The 22,880-nt window shown below is 42.4% G+C and overlaps 1 protein-coding gene across 2 annotated transcripts in view; it reads left to right on the top strand.

Moving 5' to 3' along the window:
- NKAIN2 (sodium/potassium transporting ATPase interacting 2) overlaps positions 1-22,880 on the top strand; it is a 1,260,259-nt gene that overhangs the window by 687,553 nt on the left and 549,826 nt on the right. For both annotated transcript variants that reach the window (XM_038771617.1, XM_038771616.1), the window contains exon 3: positions 6,949-7,029. In XM_038771617.1, coding sequence (XP_038627545.1) covers positions 6,949-7,029 — 81 coding nt within the window. The remainder of the gene's footprint in view (positions 1-6,948; positions 7,030-22,880) is intronic.

Genomic DNA, 22,880 nt, shown 5'->3' with positions numbered 1-22,880 from the left:
GGCCAGCATATTTAAAAGAGCCAAGGAGTTAGTTGGTCCTGATTTTCTGTCTTGTTTCTTCTCTTCAGAAGCTATCATCATATATAGAGAGCTGAGTTGAGAGAGGTTGGAAAGCCAGTCCTCAAATCTCTAGTGGTGAAAACAGGCTTTATCCCACAGCTGAAATGGCACCTGTGACTGTAAAAGCAGGGAGTAGACCAATGCTTGTTGGAAAAAAAAAGTCATGAATCCATGTATTTGTTAACAGCACAAATACTCTCATCTGAAATTTCAATTTACCTAAAAGGGGGCTTAAACTGGTCGGCTGAAATTAATTTGGATTGGCTGAAAAACCTTTGTTTGGGGGTGTATGGACAGGGACAGGGTTTTATCGCTGGAACAAGTTGGACAGTCATCACACTGTACCTCCGAGCAACTGGTTACCAAGTCAGAGTCAGAATACCGGGTCCATTTGACTGACACAGCAAAAGCAGTGTTCAGGGCCCCAGCTTGAAAATGCTAAAACAACAAACCTGCCCGCTGTCCACCCAGCGCTGCCTGAGAGGTTTGAATTTGCTGCATTTCTACGATGGCATCAGTTTGACTGGCTTTTGAAAACTTGGCCTTAGTGGGCATTTCCTTTCTTGCCATCCTAGCCCCTATATCTGTTGTTCCCTTTGCTCACATCTTCTCTCTCTTTAAACATGGTTGTGCCTCAACAAGCCCCGCATCTTGCTGCGTCTTACCTCTCAGGGTATGGCTTTTGGTAAACCAAGCAACCAAATCCCTTTGTGAACTCTGCTGCAGATTGTTACATTGTTTTGTTTCCTCACAGTTAGGAGTGTCAATCAAGTCTTTGGGATTATTCACCACTTTCCAATGTGGTATGGCTTCAGAAAGATATGAATCTCCCCATTGTCCTGGTGACATAAGCCCGCTCACATTCCTTAGCACTTTTTAATTTACTTATCTATTTATTTGTTAGTAATTTATCTAGATTGTAAAATTCAAAAGGGCGGGGATTTTTCTTGTATGTTTCCAAGATCTCAATACAACCTTGTGTCATGAATAGAAGCTCAGTCAATCTCATTGCAATAAACCAATGGGAACTAGGAGAAGGTTTGCTTTTGCATTTTGTAATTTTGCAAATTGGGTTGTTATTAATAATAATAATAAAAATCCCAGTTTGAAGTACATTAAGTTCTTCCATAATTCTAGGACTATATCCTTGATGAGCTCTTCTTGAGAAGCAGTGTGGTCTAATGAGAAGTAATATAGCCTAGTAGACAGAGTATAACCCAGGGAGTCAGTGGACCTTGATTCTAATCTTGGTTCTGCCACTTGTCTGCTTTGTGACCTTGGGCAAGTCACTGAATTCCTCTGCACCTCAGTTTCCTCACCTGTCAAATGGAGATTAAATCCTACTCCCTCATACCTAGACTGTGAGTCTCATGTTGAGCAGGGACTGTGTGCAACCTGATAACCCTGTATCTGCCCCGGTGCTTAGCACATAGTAAGTGCTTGACAAGTACTATTTAAGAAACTTTTAAGAAAAAATGACATTCTAGTATGTGCACTTTTCTGCGAGCATGTGCTCAACCATTCCTTCCCACATCATGAACACATCGCATCTAACCAGACAGATGTGCAGTGTGGAAAGAACATGTTCCTAATCATCCATAGTGGTCTATTCATGAATGTTATTCATGTCAGTAGCTTTAGTTTGCTTTGGAGAGAAGGAGCAAGACAACCTCACCCTCCTGGAATAACAAAGGGAAATAGGAAAAGTATTCAGGAGTCAGAGGAGTGGCAAGTTTTAATCTTCATCTCCACTAACTCTTGACTCTTCAACTCAGTTTTAACAGAGAATAATGGTCTATTCTGTTGAAATTGATTTTGTAGTGCGGTCAGTGGAGAGGTGTAATATTCTGAAAACATTGCTGAAAGTACTTTTTAAGAAAACCCAAGCAAATCTCTTAACTCTTCCTCGTTCTCATTTTTTCCCACCTCTGAGCCACTGCACATACCTCTCCCATACCTGGGATGCCCTCCCCAACTCAGCTTTGCCAACCATTCATTCATTCATTCATTCAATCGTATTTATTGAGCACTTACTGTGTGCAGAGCACTGTACTAAGTGCTTGGGAAGTGCAAGTTGGCAACATATAGAGACAGTCCCTACCCAACAGTGGGCTCACAGTCTAGAAGGGGGAGACAGAGAACAAAACAAAACATATTAACAAAATAAAATACATAGAATAAATATGTACAAATAAAATAGAGTAATAAATACGTACAAACATATATACAGGTGCTGTGGAGAGGGGAAGGAGGTAAGGCGTGGGGGATGGGGAGGGGGAGGAGGGGAAGAGGAAGGAGGGGGCTCAGTCTGGGAAGGCCTCCTGGAGGAGGTGAGCTCTCAGTAGGACTTTGAAGGGAAGAAGAGAGCTAACTTTGCAAATGTGGGGAGGGAGGGCATTCCAGGCCAGGGGGATGACGTGGGCCGGGGGTCGATGGCGGGACAGGTGAGAGTGAGGTACGGAGAGGAGATCTCACCATCTCCCTCCCTTCCTTCAACACTCTTAAATTGCTATCTTTCCCAGAATGCTTTTCCTGATTAAATTTCCCCGCTACATGGTCTCATCACACAATCAGCCACCTTAATGTTCCTATATTTATTTTTTCAATATCTATTGTATTTTGCTGGTGTCTATCATTCGTATTTACTCTCAACCTCAGTATATTTGCCATTTTACGTCCCTGTCTCTCTGGTTGGAAGTATAGGATGTGAGCCTTCCTTTAGTGAGTCTGTGTATTCCCCAAACACTTAGTAAGGTACTCTGCACACAGATTTTCATTCAATATCATTGATAGAGAATACAGAAGTAAATTTTCTTCATTTTAAACAGCAGCCAGATCCCCTCATTTTATTTAGATAAGGGGTTTAGAAGTTGTTCATTCATTCATTCAATTGAATTTATTGAGAGCTTACTGTGTGCAAAGCACTGTACTAAGTGCTTGGGAAGTACAAGTTGGCAACATATAGAAACGGTCCCTACCCAACAACGGGCCCACAGTGATGTGGTTGGTAGAGGAGTAGTTAGGAATCAGTTTCAATTATCTCACCTTGAGTCACAAATGGTGAAGGAAGAGATAACAGGAGATTATCTAGTTCAGCAGTTTCTAAACCTGGGAATTGTGACCCATTGTGTCCTGGGTGGAAGGCTGCCATTTCTCTGTAAAAACACAAGCAGCCCGAGAGCTGGAGACAGGATATTTTCTCATCATCATCATCATCATCAATCGTATTTATTGAGCGCTTACTGTGTGCAGAGCACTGTACTAAGCGCTTGGGAAGTACAAGTTGGCAACATATAGAGACAGTCCCTACCCAAGAGTGGGCTCATAGTCTAAAAGGGGGAGACAGTGGGCTTCCTACAGCTGGACCCCCAAGACCTTGGGCAAGTCACTTGATTTTGCTGTACCTCAGTTACCTCATCTGTAAAATGGGGATTAAGACAGAGAGCTCCATGTGGGACATGAACTATGTCCAAACTGGAAAAAAAAAAAAAAAAGAAGAGAGCCTTTAAACACATCCTTCCTATGAGGATACTGATTTTCCAGAGTCTCAGTGCTTCCTGGAGCTCCTAAATTCTGCTGCAGTGGCCCTGGAAATGACTTCTGATGGCAAACGGTGATTCTTAATGGATAGACCTTGGGCTTGGGAGTCAGAGAGACCTGGGTTCTACTCCCGGCTCTGTCACTTGTCTGCTGTGGATCCTTGGGCAAGTCTATTCACTCTGTACTTCAGTTACCTCACCTGTAAAATGAGGATGAATACCGTGAGCCCCATGTGGGTCATGGGCTATGTCCAACCTGAGTAACTTGTATGTGCTTATGTCCTGTGCTTAGTAGTGGGTCATATAATGGTATACAGTTCTGACCAGCAGGGTCTATGTTGTTATTCATGATCAATTAATATTGTCAGCAGGGGAGATCAGCACCACTAGACATCAGGTCACCGGTACGAGATAAATCTCGCAATGGAATACAAGGGATGGAGGATAAAGGCTGGGAGAACAGACAGAGCACTTGATTGCACAGCTGGAAGCAGGGTCATGGAATCCTGGAATCAAAGCTGGGAAATAGCCGACCGATCAGCCCATCGACAATCCTCTTGGGAAAGGTCACATCCTGTGGGGAAAGATGGCCCTTGCTAGGGGACCAGAAACACATCAGAGCAATTATCAGTGGCACAACATCAAATTGGAGGGAGGTTATTGAGCCAGGCACCGAAGGAGTCGATATGAGGCCTAATGCTGTTAAATAACGATGATAAATGACTGCGAGGAAAGACCGGACGGGAACATTCACAAAACTCGCTTCTAGACCGAAGGACAGGAGAGAGCCACGGATTCTTCTGAGTTTTGAGAACTGGGCAAAATTCAATTGGATGAGATTTAATTTAGATAAATGCAAGATAATGAACTTGAGGCAAACAAACACCAGGCAGAATTACAAAACAAGAGGATGCTAGTTAGAAGAAATGCGGCGATGGTCCAGGCTAGTCTGTTGATTGGAAATTAGATTTCAGCTTGTCTTCTGATGCGTTTTGTAAATATCACAATTGTTCTCTGGAGCTACAGGATTTTTTTTTATGTACTGTACAAGGAAACCTGCCAATAGAAGTGATAATTCCTTTTAATACAGCTTTAGTGATGCCCTGAATGCTGTGTGAGGATAAACGCTTTATAATAAAATCCAGCAAATTGGAAATAATCCAGAATAGTGGCAGGATTAGAAAGTGTGATTTTTGGAGAGAGATTAAAGGAATTTATTGTGTATGGCTCTGAGGAAAGACGACAAAGGAGGATATGATCATTGACTATAAATACTTGAGGTAATAACAACAACATAAAAAAGGTGAATGAAATGTTTAAAGGTTCTGTAAGGTGATGTAACACTGGAGTGTTTCGGAGGCAATGATTTCATACTAAAAAGAAAAAAAAAGTCATTTATTGGTTTTTAAATTGCCATGCTTTTGTGACAGGACAGTATCATTGAAATTTTGAAACCCAGGTTTTGAGTGGAAGTATGGAATCAGAACATTCAGCTTACAAGACAGCCCATCTGGACTGCCAGGTCAATGAGGTGCAGGAATTCATTAAGCAATTGTAATGGGGTCGGGACTAATAATAGAGGTGTTCGAAGAAAGACTTGATAAAGCCCAAAGAAGATTCATTTTATTTCAGTGGACCTAATGCAGAGAAAGGATACCAGATTTTGTGACCCATTCTAATATCTATCCTTCAATAAATAAATAGATCGAAAAGGCCATTAACTACCGTTCTGGCTGTGTAATTATTTAACTGAGTGGAAAATATTCCATTTACTCTCAGTTTAAGGGGGGCTATCTTTTATTTTTTAAGTGGTTCCTAGACGAGGTAAATCAGATCTTGGGCAGGTTTCCGTGTTCATTCCATTTTCATTGTGACACTCACCCGTTTGCAGAAAACGTAGCCTGCGCAGTTGAGATTTTACCATAGACAAAGCCCTTGAATGCCACAGAGAAATGGTGCTTGTCAAAATCATATAGGGACTGATGTTTTATAGCACTTCATATGAGAAGTCCAGAATAGGTTACTTTAGAGAGAAATGTTACCCATCAGTATCATAGTGGCAGGAAAGCATGCATCCTATTGCTAAGGTTGGAAATAGAGTCCTGAGCAGGAAGGACCCAGGATGTGTATTATTCATGATCTATTGTTCTTCAAATTCTACTTTTCCATCAGGAATAACAAAATGCTTCCCCAGTTTCTCTTGTTATTCTTCCAGCTTGGAATGAACCTAAATGAGAAGCACGATAGCCTAGTTGAAAGAGCACAGGCCTGGGGGTCAGAGGACCTTGGTTCTAATCCCAGGTCTGCTAATTAATTGCTTGTTGTGTGATCTTGGTCCCCTCACTTAATTTATCTGTGCCTCAGTTTCCCCAACTGTAAAATGAGGATTAAATGCCTGTTCTCTTTCCTATTTAGACTGTGAGCTTTTTGTGGGACAGGGACTGTGTCCAGCCTGATTAACCTGTATCTAACCTAGCACTTAGAAAAATGCCTGATGCATAGTAAGCACTTAACAAATACACTAATAATAATAATAATACTATCTGCGTATGCACTAAGCAAGCACCAACAAGGGGATGTAAATCCAAACTTTGAAAATGAGCAAGAGCAGCAGAGGGTCAGTGCTGCTCCTTGTGGACCAACTTTGAGCCAGACAGGCGCTCAATAAATATGATTGATGATGATGATGACAGTTCAATTTCTGGGACATTTATGCAAAAATTTCCTGGGATTGCCTCTATCAAATCAAGGTAGTTGGACAGTCTACTTAAGACAGAGTTGTTTGATATTCCTCACTTTTTACCTTTATGAACACAGAAGGTCAGGCATTAACTGCAAGTGTCGACCCCTATGGAAATCCATAGAGGTCCTGTGGTGAACCTCATTGTGAGAAGCAGCATGGCTCAGTGGAAAGAGTCCGGGCTTTGGAGTCAGAGGTCATGGGTTCAAACCCCGGCTCTGCCAGTTGTCAGCTGTGTGACTTTGGGCAAGTCACTTTACTTCTCTGGGCCTCAGTTACCTCACCTGTAAAATGGGGATCAAGACTGTGAGCCCCACCCCCCCCACCCGAGGGACAACTTGATCACCTTGTGACCTCCCCAGCGTTTAGAACAGTGTTTTGCACATAGTAAGTGCCTAATAAATGCCATTATTATTGTTATTATTAATGGCCAGCAAGACTTTGTTTCCTCAAGAATGGTCTTCTGTCTTCATTTTGGGGTAAAGCACATTTTCTTGCCACACAGCTTTTTTGGGTAGTCGGTGGGTTTATCTGTGCCATTTTGTTTTGGACCCTACCTGAGTGATTGCCTGATCAATAATGTATCATTTCTCTGTCCTTCCTCTACAGTATGCTGTCTGGCTAGTCTTCTGGGTTACATGGAACGTGTTTGTCATCTGCTTCTACTTGGAGGCTGGGGACCTTTCAAAGGTAATTTACCCTATGATCTGTCTGAGTCATCAACCGTGTGTTAAATGCCCAATCTTCAAATCCAGTCATTGCTGCCCTCTGGGACCCTTGGATGAACCTAGATTGATGGAGGAATTGAGTGGACCAAATCTCATTCTCCTGTAGTTGGTCTATAATTAAGTGTATTTTTCAGGGAGTAACAGACTGCGTTTTTTAAGGAACGCTTCATTCAAACATTATAGCAATCAGGCGATGCAGATTTATAATCTGAATGGCTAATTAGTGATTTCAATAGTACAATGTGTGTTTTTTTTTCACTCACAAAGCCTTCCGGTAAACCAGGGTAAGCCAGAGTAAATTGGTAGTCTGCTTACCAACTTGCTTATTCCTTACTCGCTAATTTCCAGGGGTTGTCCATAACGCAATGCAATAATTACCAAACAAAGTTTCGGTGGTTGAATGAAATTGTAACCTGGGGCTTGTGATTCATTACAGGCTGAAGAAGAACAAATCTGATTCTAAATTACTCCAGGAAAGAGAGTTTTCCCACCACACCTCTCTCCTAGTTAAAGGGCCGTTTTTTTCCATTTAGGGGAATGTTGTAATTTATAGCTCCATTGTCATGATATTCAATTGTTTGTACTGTTTCTTTACTGTTTTCAGAATTGGTTGTCTATTTTGCCAGATAGGACACACTATTAAGCAACACTTCTACACCTCAATCTTTCAAAAAGCCCAAATGCACATTTATGTAGATAGCAAAATGCATATATATGTATATGTATTTTTTACTTAAATTCTTATGTTTACTTAGCAAAGAATGAACAGTTTGGAGTTACAGGAGGGAACATAGATATAGAGAAGATGTGCTTTGACATCATTTGTATATGAAATATAATCCTGTCACTCTCTAGACTGTACGCTCCTTTTGGGCAGAGTCTACCATCTCTGTTATGTTGTACTGTCAATTTCCTGTGAAAGCTTAGTTTGGCATTCTGTTTGCTTAGGGGAAAATCATAGTTGGTTCCGGAGGGAGTAATTCTCAGGTCAATTTGAGTCTGTCAGGACCTTCCATACAGACCCTGAGGGTGATGGCATCAAACTTTTGGAGGAATCAAGTCCTGTTAGAAGTTCCCTGATGGAGATGACTCTGGCAAAAGCAATTTTGTTCCAACAAAAGCATTTTATTTGGAATTGTTGGCTCCTTCTTGAGTCTTGTTTGTCGTTTCTCCAGGTTTCCCTCCAATTTCCTCTCCCCTCCTCTCAGCCCTCTTCCTTATTCCTCCCTTTCCTCTTGTCTCTTCTGCCCTTCCTCTTCTTTCCTTTCTTCTACTCCCCTTTCATTTTTCTCCCCTCTCCTCTTCCTCTCTACTATCATGTCTTCTCTTCTCTTTTTTTTTTTCTGCCCTCTCCCCTTTTCCCTTCTTTAATTTTCTTTCTCTCTCATCCTTGGAAATAGAGAGCAATTTCTGCCAAGACAGTAACAATAAAATACTTTTGGGCCTATTACGAGAGATATGTCAGACACTCTTCTAGACTCTGAGCCCATTGTTGGGTAGGGATTTTCTCTATTTGTTGCCAAGTTGTACTTTCCAAGCACTTAGTACAGTGCTCTGCACACAGGAAGCACTCAATAAATATGATTGAATGAATGACTCAAAATACACTGCACCAAATAGACTCCATATAATAAATACATAATAAACTTTATGGAAGTGTAGCATAACCTCTATTTTTCAAAAGGGGCGGCTCTCCCTGAGGTTACAAGCCACAAGAGATATGCATGCACAGGATGTTCTGAGGAACCAAATGATAAATTTCCATCAGATGAGGACCACCTGGTTATAAAGAGCATATGTGTGGGTGTGTGTATGTGTTTCTGTTGCTCCATTTTACAACAATTTCCTTCTCACCCACTTTACTCATTTATTAACATTTAATGAACACCAGGTCTTAGGAGAGTACGATAAAAGGAAAAGATTTTCTCTCCAGGATGAAAGTTCCTTAGGGGCAGGGATTGTACATTTCTCTAAAGCACTTAGTACACTACTATGCGCACATTAAGCACTCAAAAAAATACCATTGATTGATTGATTAATCCTGCTCTTGAAGACCTTATAATCCCTTATTAGGTCATATTTATTTTCCTGTTTTTGAGAAGCGGCATGGTGTAATAATAATAATGATGATAATGATGATGGCATTTGTTAAGCACTTACTATGTGTGAAGCACTGTTCTAAGCACTGGGGGGTATACAAGGTGATCAGGTTGTCCCACGTGGGGCTCACAGTCTTAATCCCCATTTTACAGATAAGGTAACTGAGGCTCAGAGAAGTTAAGTGACTTGCCCAAGGTCACAAAGCAGACATGTGGTGAAGCCAGGATTAGAACCCATGACCTCTGGCTCCCAAGCCCGTGCTCTTTCCACTGAGCCACGCTGCTTCTGTAGGGATAGAGCATGGGCGTGGGAGTCAGAAGGTCATGGGTTCTAATCCTGGCTCAGTCACTTGTCTCCTCTGTGACCTTGAGCAAGTCACTGCACCTCTCTGAGCTTCAGTTACCTCATTTGGAAAATAGGGATTGAGATTGTGAGCCCCAGTGGGGACAGGGACTGTGCCCAACCCGATTTGCTTGTACTCACCCCAGCGCTTAGTACAGTGCCTGTCACATAGTAAGCACTTAAAAAATACCATTTTTATTATTGTTTTATCCAGATCAGTATGCTGAAGCTATGTGTTTGAGGGTAAGCTTACGATGACTGAAAAGTTTTATGGACCTCTTTCCGTCTTGTTAAAGGAGAGACAAAGGTGATTCGGTGTATTACCACTTTGCCTATTTGTAGCCAAAGGCATCCATAAAGTCATTCACAGATTTAGATCCATAAGCCCTGCTATTGCCAAAAATAGGTAGGGGATGCAATAGTGTTCATTGTACTTATTAAATGAATACTTTAGGCAGAGCAGGGTCTTGGCCTTGAAGTGTATGTCGAGGACAGAGAGAAAAGGGAGAAACCTTTAGGCCCCAAGATATTCTGGGACAATTAGGCATAACTGACTCTGAATAGCCCTTTCTGAGCCTTGAGCAGTTTGAAAATTTGCTCCTTTAACTGAAGTTCTCAGTTGAATTTATTATATTTATCGTTGTCCTTATCTTTATAGATTGTTGTTCTGCTTTTAGTATTTCATCTTCCCTGTGTGTGTGTTGCCTACTTTCTCCCTTTCCCTTATTCTTAGAGTTTCAGCTCCTCAGGTGGCCTCTTGGGACTGTGTCTAATGCTCATCCATGTATTTTTTTCCCCATCACTAAGAGCAGTGTGAGCCTTGTGTGATAAAGTAACTGTGTCCAATCCTATTATCTTGAAACTTTAACTTGAAAAAGTTATTATCTTGTATCTTCCCCAGCACTTAGTACAATGCCTGACATCTAGTAAGTGTTTAATAAATACCATTAAATAAAAAATGCTCTTTGCACACGGTAGGCACTCAATTAGTACTATTGAATGAATGAGTCATTGCTTCTGGAACTTCAGATTTCAGGAACCCTTGGAGTGGGTACGCTGGGTTTGAGTGGGGTCTGGTGTTTGGGCTGCCTCTGGTGTGATCGTCAATACTGTGGGGTGGCCATGAAGCTCCTAAGCAAAGGGGATAATGTGGTCCATGCACCAGTGGCACCTGCCTCACAAAGCCCTGGCCGTGAGATTATCACTTCCTTAAAAGAATCGGACATTTAACTGAGAATACCACTGCAGCACTCATCCCTGACTTTCATGACCTAGTGGAAAGAACATGGGCCTAAAAGTCTAATCTCAGGTCAGCCACTAGTCTGCTGTATGACCTTGGACAAGTCACTTCACTTGTCTGTACCTCAGTTTCCTCATCTGCAAAACGGAGATTTAGACTGTGAACACTTTGTGGGACAGGGACTGTATCCAACCTGATTATCTTGTAACTACTCCAGCGCTTAATAGAGTGCCTGGCATATAGTAAGCACTTAATAAAAACCATAATCATTATTATTATCAAAGCAGGCTTCAGCACATAGGGTAATGGCATTTTGCAGTCTCTCCTGAGCTTGGGCTATGCCTGTTAGTGAATTCATTTGCTTAAAAGCTGGGCTTCTGGGACTACCCAAAATAGTCACAAGAGTGTTGATTTGATATTGATTCAAAAAGCCGGGGGAAGTGTTGAGTGGATTAATCAATCATTCAATCAATCAGTGGTATTCACTAAGCACTTACTATGTTCAGACCATTGTATAAGACTTGAGAGAGTACAATACAAAAGGATTAACAGAGGCGTTCCCTGACCATGATGAGCTTACAGTTTAGAGGCTGTACAGTCTACAGTATAGAGGATTGATAATGAGTAAAATTCATTTCAACATAGGCGTTCTAGGTTAGCATCTACTGAGTTCAGGGTCCTGCTGCAGAATAACCCATCTTAATGGCTTTTATGATGATGATGATCACGGCATTTGCTAAGCACTTATTATGTGCCAAGCACTGTTCTAAGCGCTGGGGTAGACACAAGGGAATCAGATTGTCTCCGTGGGGCTCACAATCTTAATCCCCATTTGACAGGTGAGGTAACCGAGGCACAGAGAAGTTAAGCGACTTGCCCAAAGTCACACAGCTGACAAGTGGTGGAGTCAGGATTAGAACCCACAACCTCTGCCTCCCAAGCTCGGGCTCTTTTCACTAAGCCACCCCACAACCTCGACCCACTTCCATCGCCCCGGGGGCCGGGGGAGTGGGTGGCAGCCGGGTCAGAGCCAGAGCCCCAGGGGTCAGCCCCTCTCCCTCGCCCCTCTCCCTGTAGCATGGCCATTATCACAGATCTACCCCAGCGCTTAGGGCACTGCCCGGTCCAGAGCAAGCATTTAACCTCAGCCCTGCCTTAAATTGACTCCCCCTCTCTTGGCTGGGCCAGGAAATCCTTGTAGGAAGACAGTGTAGCCAGTGAAAGGGAAGCAGAATGGTAAGGATTTCCTCTCCAAGTACACATTCACTGACAAGCAAGATAAACTGAGCTCATTTATCTGTCTCCGATGCTTCCAGAATCCATTTTTTGGTTTTAAAAGCATTTTCCTTATATATATATTTTTAGTCATCCTCCTTAAATCACCAACTGATAGTTACACATAGGTGAGGAAAACAAACCTTCAGGGTGACCTACTGGAACAAACAAGAGTCTGGGAGTTAGAGGACCCAGATTCTAATCCTCGCCCTGCCACTCGCCCACTGTATGACCTTGAGCAAGTCACTTAACTCTCCGTGCCTCAATTTCATCATCTGGGAAACTATGAGCCTCATGTGGGACTGGGGATTGTTTCTGATCTGATTATCTTTTATCTCATACAGTGCATGGCACATAATAAGTGCTTAACAAATCTTCTAGACTGTGAGCCCGCTGTTGGGTAGGGACTGTCTCTATGTGTTGCCGACTTGTATTTCCCAAGCACTTAGTACAGTGCTCAGCACACAGTAAGTGCTCAGTAAATATGATTGAATGAATAAATTAACAAATACCACCATTATTATTATCCAGAGAGGTCATGTAGCAAGCTTAGTTTAGTTCAGTTAGTGGCTTAGTACAAATACAATTCACAGAAGCTGGGTGTGAAAAGTCCTTGTGGCTTCACACAAAGTATCACTCACAATCTAGAGGCAGAATCTGTAGACTCAGTGGCCAGTAACCTACAAGTTTTGGGGTCTTCCACAGACAGAAAATCCCAGAAGGGCTTTTCCCATTCCTAAGAGGCATCCAAAAATTGCCATGTGAAATATCTTTATCAACATCAATCAATGGTATTTAATAGTACTGATGGTATTTATTAAGAGCTTACTATGTGCCAAGCACTGGGGTAGATATAAGGTTATCAGGCTGTCCCACGTGGGGCTCACGGTCTTAGTCCCCATTTTACAGATGAGATAACTGAGGCACAGAGAAGTTAAGTGGCTTGCCTGAAGTCACTCAGCTGACAAGTGGCAGATCTAGGATTCGAACCCATGCCCTCTAACTCTCCCAAGCCTGTGTTCTTTCCACTAAGCCACGCTGTGTGCAAACAATTACACTAAGTGCTTGGGAGAGTACAATGCAACACAGCTGTTAGACACAGTCTTTGCCCCCAGACAGCTTGCAGTCTATCTCTGTTCAAACCCTTAGGGCACAAGGAGGTAGGGAAAGCCCCCACGATTTTGCCTTTGAAACTGTCTTTCGCATTGTTTGTTATAAGAAGATGATTAAAATTTCATGTTCTCTGAGAAGCTCCATTTGAGCAAGGAAAGCAGGGATCACTTAATTCTTTGCTTGCTGTAGTTACAGCCAATCTTTCGAGAAGTAATTGAACGATCGATGTTGGAGGGAGATTTCTGAAAGATTGTGCTGGAAACCCTAAAATGAAAGAATTAGAAATGTCACCTTCTCATAACCCACTGAGTGTGTATAGTTTTTGTGGGCATGTGCATGCATGCGTGAGCTCTCTATATAAGAGTCTGAGAATTTTCCATCTTGTTTTGTTCTTAAGGAGCTGAAATTAGATATACACAACAGGAAGGGTTAAATAAATAAGACTGTAAGGTCCTTACCATCTCTACTGTACTCTCCCAAGCTCTTAATACAGTGCTCTGCACACAGTGCATGCTTGGTAAATACCGCTGATTGATTTTAGAGCCCCCATGAAGCACAATAGGGTACCACAACAACTCTATTAGGAAACCTCTATTGTATTGTGCTCTCCCAAGCACTTAGTACAATCAATCAATCAATCAATCGTATTTATTGAGCGCTTACTATGTGCAGAGCACTGTACTAAGCGCTTGGGAAGTACAAATTGGCATAACATAGAGACAGTCCCTGCCCAACAGTGGGCTCACAGTCTAAAAGGGGGAGACAGAGAACAGAACCAAACATACCAACAAAATAAAATAAGTAGGCTAGAAATGTACAAGTAAAATAAATAAATAAATAAATAAATAGAGTAATAAATATGTACAACCATATATACATATATACAGGTGCTGTGGGGAAGGGAAGGAGGTAAGATGGGGGGATGGAGAGGGGGACGAGGGGGACAGGAAAGAAGGGGCTCAGTCTGGGAAGGCCTCGTGGAGGAGGTGAGCTCTCAGCAGGGCCTTGAAGGGAGGAAGAGAGCTAGCTTGGCGGAGGAGCAGAGGGAGGGCATTCCAGGCCCGGGGGATGACGTGGGCCGGGGGTCGATGGCGGGACAGGCGAGAGCAAGGTACAGTGAGGAGATTAGTGGTGGAGGAGCGGAGGGTGCGGGCTGGGCAGTAGAAGGAGAGAAGGGAGGTGAGGTGGGAGGGGGCGAGGGGATGGAGAGCCTTGAAGCCCAGGGTGAGGAGTTTCTGTCTGATGCGCAGATTGATCGGTAGCCATTGGAGGTTTTTGAGGAGGGGAGTAATATGTCCAGAGCGTTTCTGGACAAAGATAATCCGGGCAGCAGCATGAAGTATGGATTGAAGTGGAGAGAGACACGAGGATGGGAGATCAGAGAGAAGGCTAGTGCAGTAGTCCAGACGGGATAGGTTGAGAGCTTGAATTAGCAGGGTAGCAGTTTGGATGGAGAGGAAAGGGCGGATCTTGGCAATGTTGCGGAGCTGAGACCGGCAGGTTTTGGTGACGGCTTGGATGTGAGGGGTGAATGAGAGAGCGGAGTCGAGGATGACACCAAGGTTGCGGGCTTGTGAGACGGGAAGGATGGTAGTGCCGTCAACGGAGATGGGAAAGTCAGGGAGAGGACAAGGTTTGGGAGGGAAGACAAGGAGCTCAGTCTTCGACATGTTGAGCTTTAGGTGGCGGGCGGACATCCAGATGGAGATGTCCTGAAGGCAGGAGGAGATGCGAGCCCGGAGGGAGGGGGAGAGAGCAGGGGCAGAGATGTAAATCTGGGTGTCATCAGCGTAGAGATGATAGTTGAAGCCGTGGGAGCGAATGAGGTCACCAAGGGAGCCAGTGGAGAGTGAGCGGTTGAAGATGGTACAGTGGTCTGCTCACAGCTCATGCTCAGTAAATACCACTGATTGATTTTAAAGCCCCCAAGAAGTGGCACAAAGTGGCACTACAGCAATCTGTTGGGAGAACACTATTTTACCGCGCTCTCCCAAGCACTTAGTACAGTGCTCTGCACACAGTGTGTGCTCAGTAAATACCATTGATTGATTGTAACGTCTCCATGAAACAAAAACAATGTGGTACTACAGGAGACAAGAGCAGCAGCAGATTGCCTGTAGCAATCAAAAGAGCATTTGAGGAGTTGCTGGAGATTGGGAGACTGAAACAGAATCAAAAGCCATAACAGGCTTTATAATCAGCAACACAGTGCACAGAGAACAATCTTTCTGTGCTCCGAGTGTGGAATGGAGTGTCGGTGTACATCAGTTTTTTTTCAGCAACACCACGTGCATGGCTAAGATCTTACCATCAGTAACACCATTTCTAATTAAAAGGGAAACTAGGGATTATGCCCACATTTGGTTAATGAACTGTTCATAGTAATTCCTGCATGGTGGAGGTTGGGAATAGAGAAGAATTACCTAATGCGTGGCTCAGTGGAAAAAGCCCGGGCTTTGGAGTCAGAGGTGATGGGTTCAAATCTCGGCTCCGCCAATTTTCAGCTGTGTGACTTTGGGCAAGTCACTCAACTTCTCTGTGCCTCAGTTACCTCATCTGTAAAATGGGGATTAAGACTGTGAGCCCTCTATGGGACAACCTGGTCACCTTGTAACCTCCCCAGTGCTTAGAACAGTGCTTTGCACATAGTAAGCGCTTAATAAATGCCATCATTATTATTAATGGAAAGAACATGGGCCTGCAAGCCAGGAGACCTGGGTTCTAATAACCACCCTACCACTTGCCTGCCGTGTGACCTTGGGCAAGTCAATTAACCTCTCTTTGGCTGTTTCCTCCATATGTACAATGGGGATTAAATATCTCTTCTCCCTTCCCCCTTGGACTGTATGGGACAGGGATTGTGTCCTATCTGCTTATCTTGTATATATCCCATCACTTTGTTAAATGCTTAGCAGATATTAAGTCCTTAACAAATACCACAGTTACTAGTAGTAATTACTAATTGATAAGAAACAAGATTGAAAAATTGTATAAAGTGTCCTGAAGGAAAATATGGCAATTTCTCTGACCTTTCAGCCTTTTATTGCTGTTCACCAAGGCACCTGGTCTGCTACCCTGCTCCATATCATAGGTTTGAAATAACTAAATGAAGAGTTCTCTCAATTTCAAGCATTAGCCCTTCAGAGCCTCTGCTGGGTGTAACTTCAACCATATTCTTGGGAGCTGAATTTTCTTATTTCCAATGATGTAAACTCCAGTGAGATTTGGGGATGGGACCCGTTTAAACATTCAGCCTGGATCCCCAGGCCAGTGGTTGTGATTTTAGACTTGACTGGGAGAAGGCAAATGACTGATGTGATATTTCATTAGGCCATAAGCTCATTTTGATGAGAAAGATCAATCAAACGGTGATATTTATTGAGTTCTTATTGTATACTGAGTGCTTGGGAAAGTACAATGCGATAGAGTTGGTAGACTCATTCCCAGTCCACAAAGACCTCGCAGTCTAGAAAAGGAGATACACCTTAAAATAAATTATGGTGAAGTACATAAATGCTGTGGGGCTGAGGGTGGGATGGATAGCACTTGTTTACAGGGTACAGCTCCAATAGCAAAAAAGCTGGTATGGGGAAATGGTGTGTGACATATGAGCAGCAATCTACAGTAAGCATGTTGTTCAGATTGTGTGATTATTGTTTCCCTGTTGGAATTGTTTAACGGTTGTGAATGTCCAGTTGTGTCTAATCACAAAGCAACCCGCAGGATATTTCATTTTGAATGTATTAACTCCGTGGGTTGATGGTTATACAGATGTCCCGTTAAGATAACAAAAGAGTAAAATTACTTGCAACTCAAAAGCATCTGTTTAAGTTTGGGTAGGTAAATACCTCCAGGCTTTAAATCTGACCTGAGTTTGGATTAATGGCTATAAGAAGGTTTTAAGTAAATGACTTTATTTTTCAGTTCTATTATTCAGGGCTGCCTTGACAAGCTTGATCATATATCTAATAGATGAAAATCGAAAACAATACTGGCAACCCAGCAGGGTTGAGTTGTTTTTGAAGGGAGATTCATGGGCTGATATTATTAAACATGCTCAGAGTTAAATTGGCTTCTAACAGTTCTTTAACTTTGTGATCTTGATCCATCAGCTGACCACCCAATGCACAATGTTCTCTGTAGCTCTGTGACTTCATCACTGTGAGAGAATGAAGTTAATATCTTTTTTTCTAATGGATAATGTTATAGAGGATGCCTTGGAATGCAGTCAGTCAATCAGAACCAGAGCAATACTCCCACATTACACCAGCAGAGAGAGTTCAATCAATTAATCAATCAATGGTATTTATTAAGTAATAATAATAATAATGGCATTCATAATAATAATAATAATAGCATTTATTAAGCGCTTACTATGTGCAAAGCACTGTTCTAAGCACTGGGGAGGTTACAAGGTGATCAGGTTGTCCCACTTGGGGTTTACAGTCTTAATCCCCATTTTACAGATGAGGGAACTGAGGCACAGAGAAGTTAAGTGACTTGCCCAAAGTCACACAGCTGACAATTGGTGGAGCCGGGATTTGAACCTATGATCTCTGACTCCAAAGCCTGTGCTCTTTCCATTGAGCCACACTGCTTCTCCTGTAGTTGTGGTGCTTTCCACTGAGACACGCTGCTTCTCTGAGCCATGCTGCGTACTTACTGGGTTCAGAGCACTTTACTTAGCACTTGGGAGAGTTTAGTGCAATAGACTTGGTAGACATGCTCCCTGCTTATAAGGAACTAACAGTCTAGAGGGGGGACAGATACTAAAAAAAAAGTAATAGATATGTATATAAGTGCAATGGGCTGAAGGTGGGGTGAGAATCAAATGCTTTTAAAGGGTTCAAATCCAAGTGCTAAGGTGACACAGAAGGAAAAAGGAGTAGAAGAATTAAGGGCTTAGTTGGGAAAGGACTCTTCGTGATTCAAAGAAGACTCTGAAATTTGGAAGAGCAGTGGTCTTATCATAATAATAATAATTGTGGTATTTGTTCAGCACTTACTGTGTGCCAGGCACTGTACTTAGCTCTGGGGTGGATGCAAGCAAATTAGGATGGACACCGTCCCTGTCCCTCATGGGGCTCACACTCTCAATCCCCATTTTACAGATGAGGTAACTGTATATATGGGAGAAAGGAGTTCTAGGCCAAGGGAGGACGTGGGCAAGTTGTCAGCGGTGAAATAGATGACATTATTTGAATAGGTTGATGTTAGAGAAGTGAAGTATGTGGGCTGGGTTATAGTACTCAATCAGGGTGCTAAAATAGGAGGGGGCAAGGTGATTAAGTGCTTTAAAACCTATGGTAAAGAGTTTCCATTTGATGAGAAACAGCGAGGCTCAGTGGAAAGAGCACGGGCTTTGGAGTCAGAGGTCATGGGTTCAAATCACGCTCTGCCAATTATCAGCTGGGTGACTTTGGGCAAGTCACTTAACTTCTCCGTGCCTCAGTTCCTTCATCTGGAAAATGGGGATTAAGGCTGTGAGCCCCCTGTGGGACAACCTGATCACCTAGTAACCTCCCCAGTGCTTAGAACAGTGCTTTGCACACAGTGAGTGCTTAATAAATGCCATCATTATCATTATTATTATGTGGAGGTAGATGGATAACCAAACGGGGTCTGGGACCTCCCACCTAATCTACACCTCTCATGTCTTTTCACCCTCCCGGGCTAGAAGGAATGATTTTCACCCCCAAGGAAGTTGCAATCCCAAGGAGAAGAATTTACATAAATAACCTACAATTTAACTGCTTGGTTAGTGAACTACATGTACCAATATGTACAACTGTGCGATGAGAGAATATGGATATGCTGGACCCGGACGGAATATGGACGGGACCTGGGAGATGAAAAATTAATCTGGGAAGGCCCCCTTGAGGAAGTCGGATTTCAGAAGGGAAGTTGTCTTGTGGATTTGAAGAAGGAGGGAAATGGGAAGGCATGATCCAGGACTTGGAAGTGGGAGAGTGGAGAATGACTATATGGTGAGTGTGGGGGTATTATAAAGACCAGTTTACAAGCAATGGTCTTTTCCACACTCTACACCCTAAAGATCAGCATTTGTTTCTCGACCTGCCTGGTGCTGATTTTCTTTCGCAGAATAATGATCCTTGCTTAGCCAGAAGCAAATGTTCATCTTAACTCTGGATTTCCACTCAAGGGCCTCCCCTTCTAAAGACACTTGCTCTTATGGAACTGCCTTTAAGTTGCTGAATATACAGCCATAATATAGTAGTGGCATAGTTTGCATTTTAATGTGTATGAGAGCTGGATTTTAGCTTCTGTTAATGCTAATTTATCTGCCATTAATAGTGAATAATGCACTTATCCTTGGAGAGAGAACAATGATCAGACAGAACCTTAGTGATGGATACTATTGCTTTTCAGCTAACCTGGATCACCCGTGATTTTTGATTACACTCTTTGAGCTTCTGATTGCAGTCTCAGTTTCCCATTACTTTATTTGCAGAAATACAGCTAATTAAAAAGTGCCTTTAATGAAAACTTTAAGTAATTAATTATACCCTTGACTGCATAAATATTAATTTATGAAAAGGAATTTTAAAACTAATTTAAAAGATCTCCCTAAGTGTGAAGGATGATGGTGACACCCAGAGAGAATGGACATATTTGAGCTGTGGGAGAATCTTCGGGTGAAAGAACAGGAAATGAAGCAAAAATGGGGGAGAAATTCAAAATCACGGCAGGGAGCAGTTCTTCAAATCTAAAGGGGGAATTTGGAGAATAGTGGACAAGCTCCTCAATCCTCATCCCTATCCTCCCTAAGGATAGAAAATACTTTTTGAATGAAGTATCTAAAATGGAGACTGGTAGTTCACAGATTGGAATTGTTCCCTTCATGGAAGTCAGTGTTTACAGCCATTTTCAGCACAATAAACATTCCATTTGACAAGGTAAGAAATTCCCTGACATTTTCTATATTAGCAAAAATAGCGGCACTATTTATAGACGCAGCATGGCCTAAAAGAATGAGCACGAGCCTCGGAGTCAGGAGAACCTTAATCTGATTTCCCAACTTGCCTGCTTTATGTCCGTGGCCAAGTCATGTACTTTCCTCTGCCTCAGTTTCCTCAACTCTAAAATAAGGATTAAATATTTGTTTTCCCTTTCTGGTACACTGTCAGCCCCACATGGGTAGGGATTGTGTCCGATCTGCTCATACTATATCTACCCCAGCACTTAGTACAGTGCTTGGCATGTGGTAAGTGCTGAACAAAGATCACTATTAATAACAATAATGAAATAACAATCCGAGTTTATTAAATTTCCCCTATGTGGACTTAAGTAAATTATCTTTTAAGCTACCTAAAGATACCTTTCATTTCAAGTTGAGAAATGCATCCTGTTGGCTTTTGGACTTGGATTCATCCAGGCTTTGTATACTGCTTTCCCATATATATCTCAATGCATGAATTGCATCATATACCCTTACCCCAACCACACTGACTCAAACTGTAGGTTTCCGAGAGCTGGCAGAGAGCACAGACGAAGTATTATTTCAATCATGTTAAATTTAAGGACCATCTTTTCTGGGTATTTAAACTGGAGCAGGGTGACTTCAGGGCTCATGTGTCAGGAAAGTACAAACACCTCCTTGGGAAGAAATTGAATTTTGTAATTTGAGAGTAGAACTCAAATGATTAAATAGCCTTATGAATTGAGCATAAGCCTGCTTTATTGTGGATTTCATTAGCAGGCCCTGCCTTTAGTAAGCCCAAGGCCAGCTCGAGTTATTTTTCTCCTTTTCCCGGTGAAACTGGTTAAATCTGCAATAATAGGGTGATCAGATGCCGGATGCAACTCTCTGTCTTCTAGTGGTCTCTTTCTGCTTTTCTGAATGACATAGGAAGTATTCATGGACTCTGTCAGGGGAGCACTGTCATGGGTAGGGATAAAGAGCACTTTTTACCCTCAAGGAACTTACCTCCAAGGAGCTATGCATGGTTAATATTATTTCATTAAGGAAGATGCGTCACAAAGGAAATGATCTGTTCTCTTCCTTTGTAATTCTTTCCTGATTAGGGCTGGTCTCCAGACACCCCTGCTACCTAACTGATTTTAAAATTGTAGTCTGAATATCATATATCAGGGATCTGCTGGTTTCTTAAGTCTCCTTGAATATTAGGCTTTTCATTTTAAGTATAGGAAATAATTCATGGCCTCTGTTGTGAACAGAAAACTTCTGGTAAAGGGAAAAAAAAGGGAGAGGGTGGCTCATTTATAAACAAACATTTATACGCTATGAGTTTTTGTTTTTCATTAGTGCATGTAACGTGCTAGAGGGATGAAAGCATGATGATGATTGCGTGACTCATGGGTTTTCACACTTGTAGGTAGTCTTATATAGGATGCTGGAGTAATTAAGAATTGTTTTAAAAATGCCACCTCTATTGCCTTTTTGGATGAACATCAGTGGCATTTGTTGAGCTCTGACTGTGTGCCAAGCACTGTACTAAGTGCTTGAGACAATACAACACAGTTGGTAGACACATTCCCTACCCACAGCAAGCTTAGAGTCTTAAAGGGAGAGAAAAAAGGAGCATCTCCCATGACAGACTCTCTTCTTGGAACAAAACGCAAATGATTCTTGGTGGTCACAGTAAGTCTCGTGAGGGGTGTCGATGTCCCACAATGGATCCCCTTCACTCCTCCCCAATCCTCGCTGCTGCTGAGTCCCTTTTATCCAGCGCTTCGAACAGTGCTTCACACATGGCAAGCGCTTAACAAATGCCATCATTATTATTATTGGGCTACCGAAACTTGTTAATCGAGATTAGGGCTGGCAAGGGGCTTTGCAGACTTTACACAGGTGCTGTCTGCTATTGAGCACATTCTGATTTAATGAGCACTGAATTTAATCCATTAAAGGCTTTTTATCACCAACCCCAACTACTTACTTTTCCACTCATTTATGGAAAATTTTAGCATAGACATCCTAGTGAGCATTATAATGAGGCCAGTTCTTCTTGGTCTCCCTTTCTTCTGCCTCTTTCCCCAACAATAGAGACAGCAGAACTGAGTTTAATAATATTTTGCTTGACAATTTAAAAAAATACTCTGTTTTTCTTTCATCCCTGGCCTGAAGGAAAGTATTGAAAACAAAGGTAGCATGATGTTATCTAATTACCTGTGCGCATAATGAGAAGATGACCTTGAACTAACTTACTCCTATTTTGTACAAAGTGAGTTGTCCTTTTTGGTGATTGATTCTGTTGTTCATGCAGAAGAAATTCCAGCTTTATTAGAAGGATGAAAAACCTTCCTGGGTGTTTTGGACCTTATAAGGTATCTTATAAGGACTCCAAATCACAAGTACCGAGGCCCCGTACATTCCTGCTATAAGCAGGGTGGTAGTTGGAGTCTGGCTTAGGTGAATCTGGATTGTTGAATGCCAGACAAGAGGAAAGGATCTGGTTAATCTAGTGGAAAAATCTTGGGACTCAGTAGTTAGGAGTCTTAAGTAGGTTCAAATTCCAGCTCTGCCATTTGCCTGCTGTGGGACATTAAGGAAATCACTTAATTCCCCTGTATCTCAGTTTCCTCATCTGTAAAATGGGGTTTAAATACCTGTTCTCCCTCCCTCAAGGAGAAGCATCAAGGCCTACTAGACAGGGCATGTGCCTAGGAGTCAGAAGGATCTGGATTCTAACATTTGTCTGCTGCGTGTGACCTTGGGCCAGTCACTTCACTTCTCTGGGCCTCTGTTCCCTCATTGTAAA

Source organism: Tachyglossus aculeatus, chromosome 2, assembly GCF_015852505.1.
Source record: "Tachyglossus aculeatus isolate mTacAcu1 chromosome 2, mTacAcu1.pri, whole genome shotgun sequence".
Taxonomy (NCBI): Eukaryota; Metazoa; Chordata; class Mammalia; order Monotremata; family Tachyglossidae; genus Tachyglossus; species Tachyglossus aculeatus.
The sequence above is the reverse complement of the archived record's forward strand: the minus strand, read 5'-3'. Positions and strand labels throughout refer to the sequence as shown.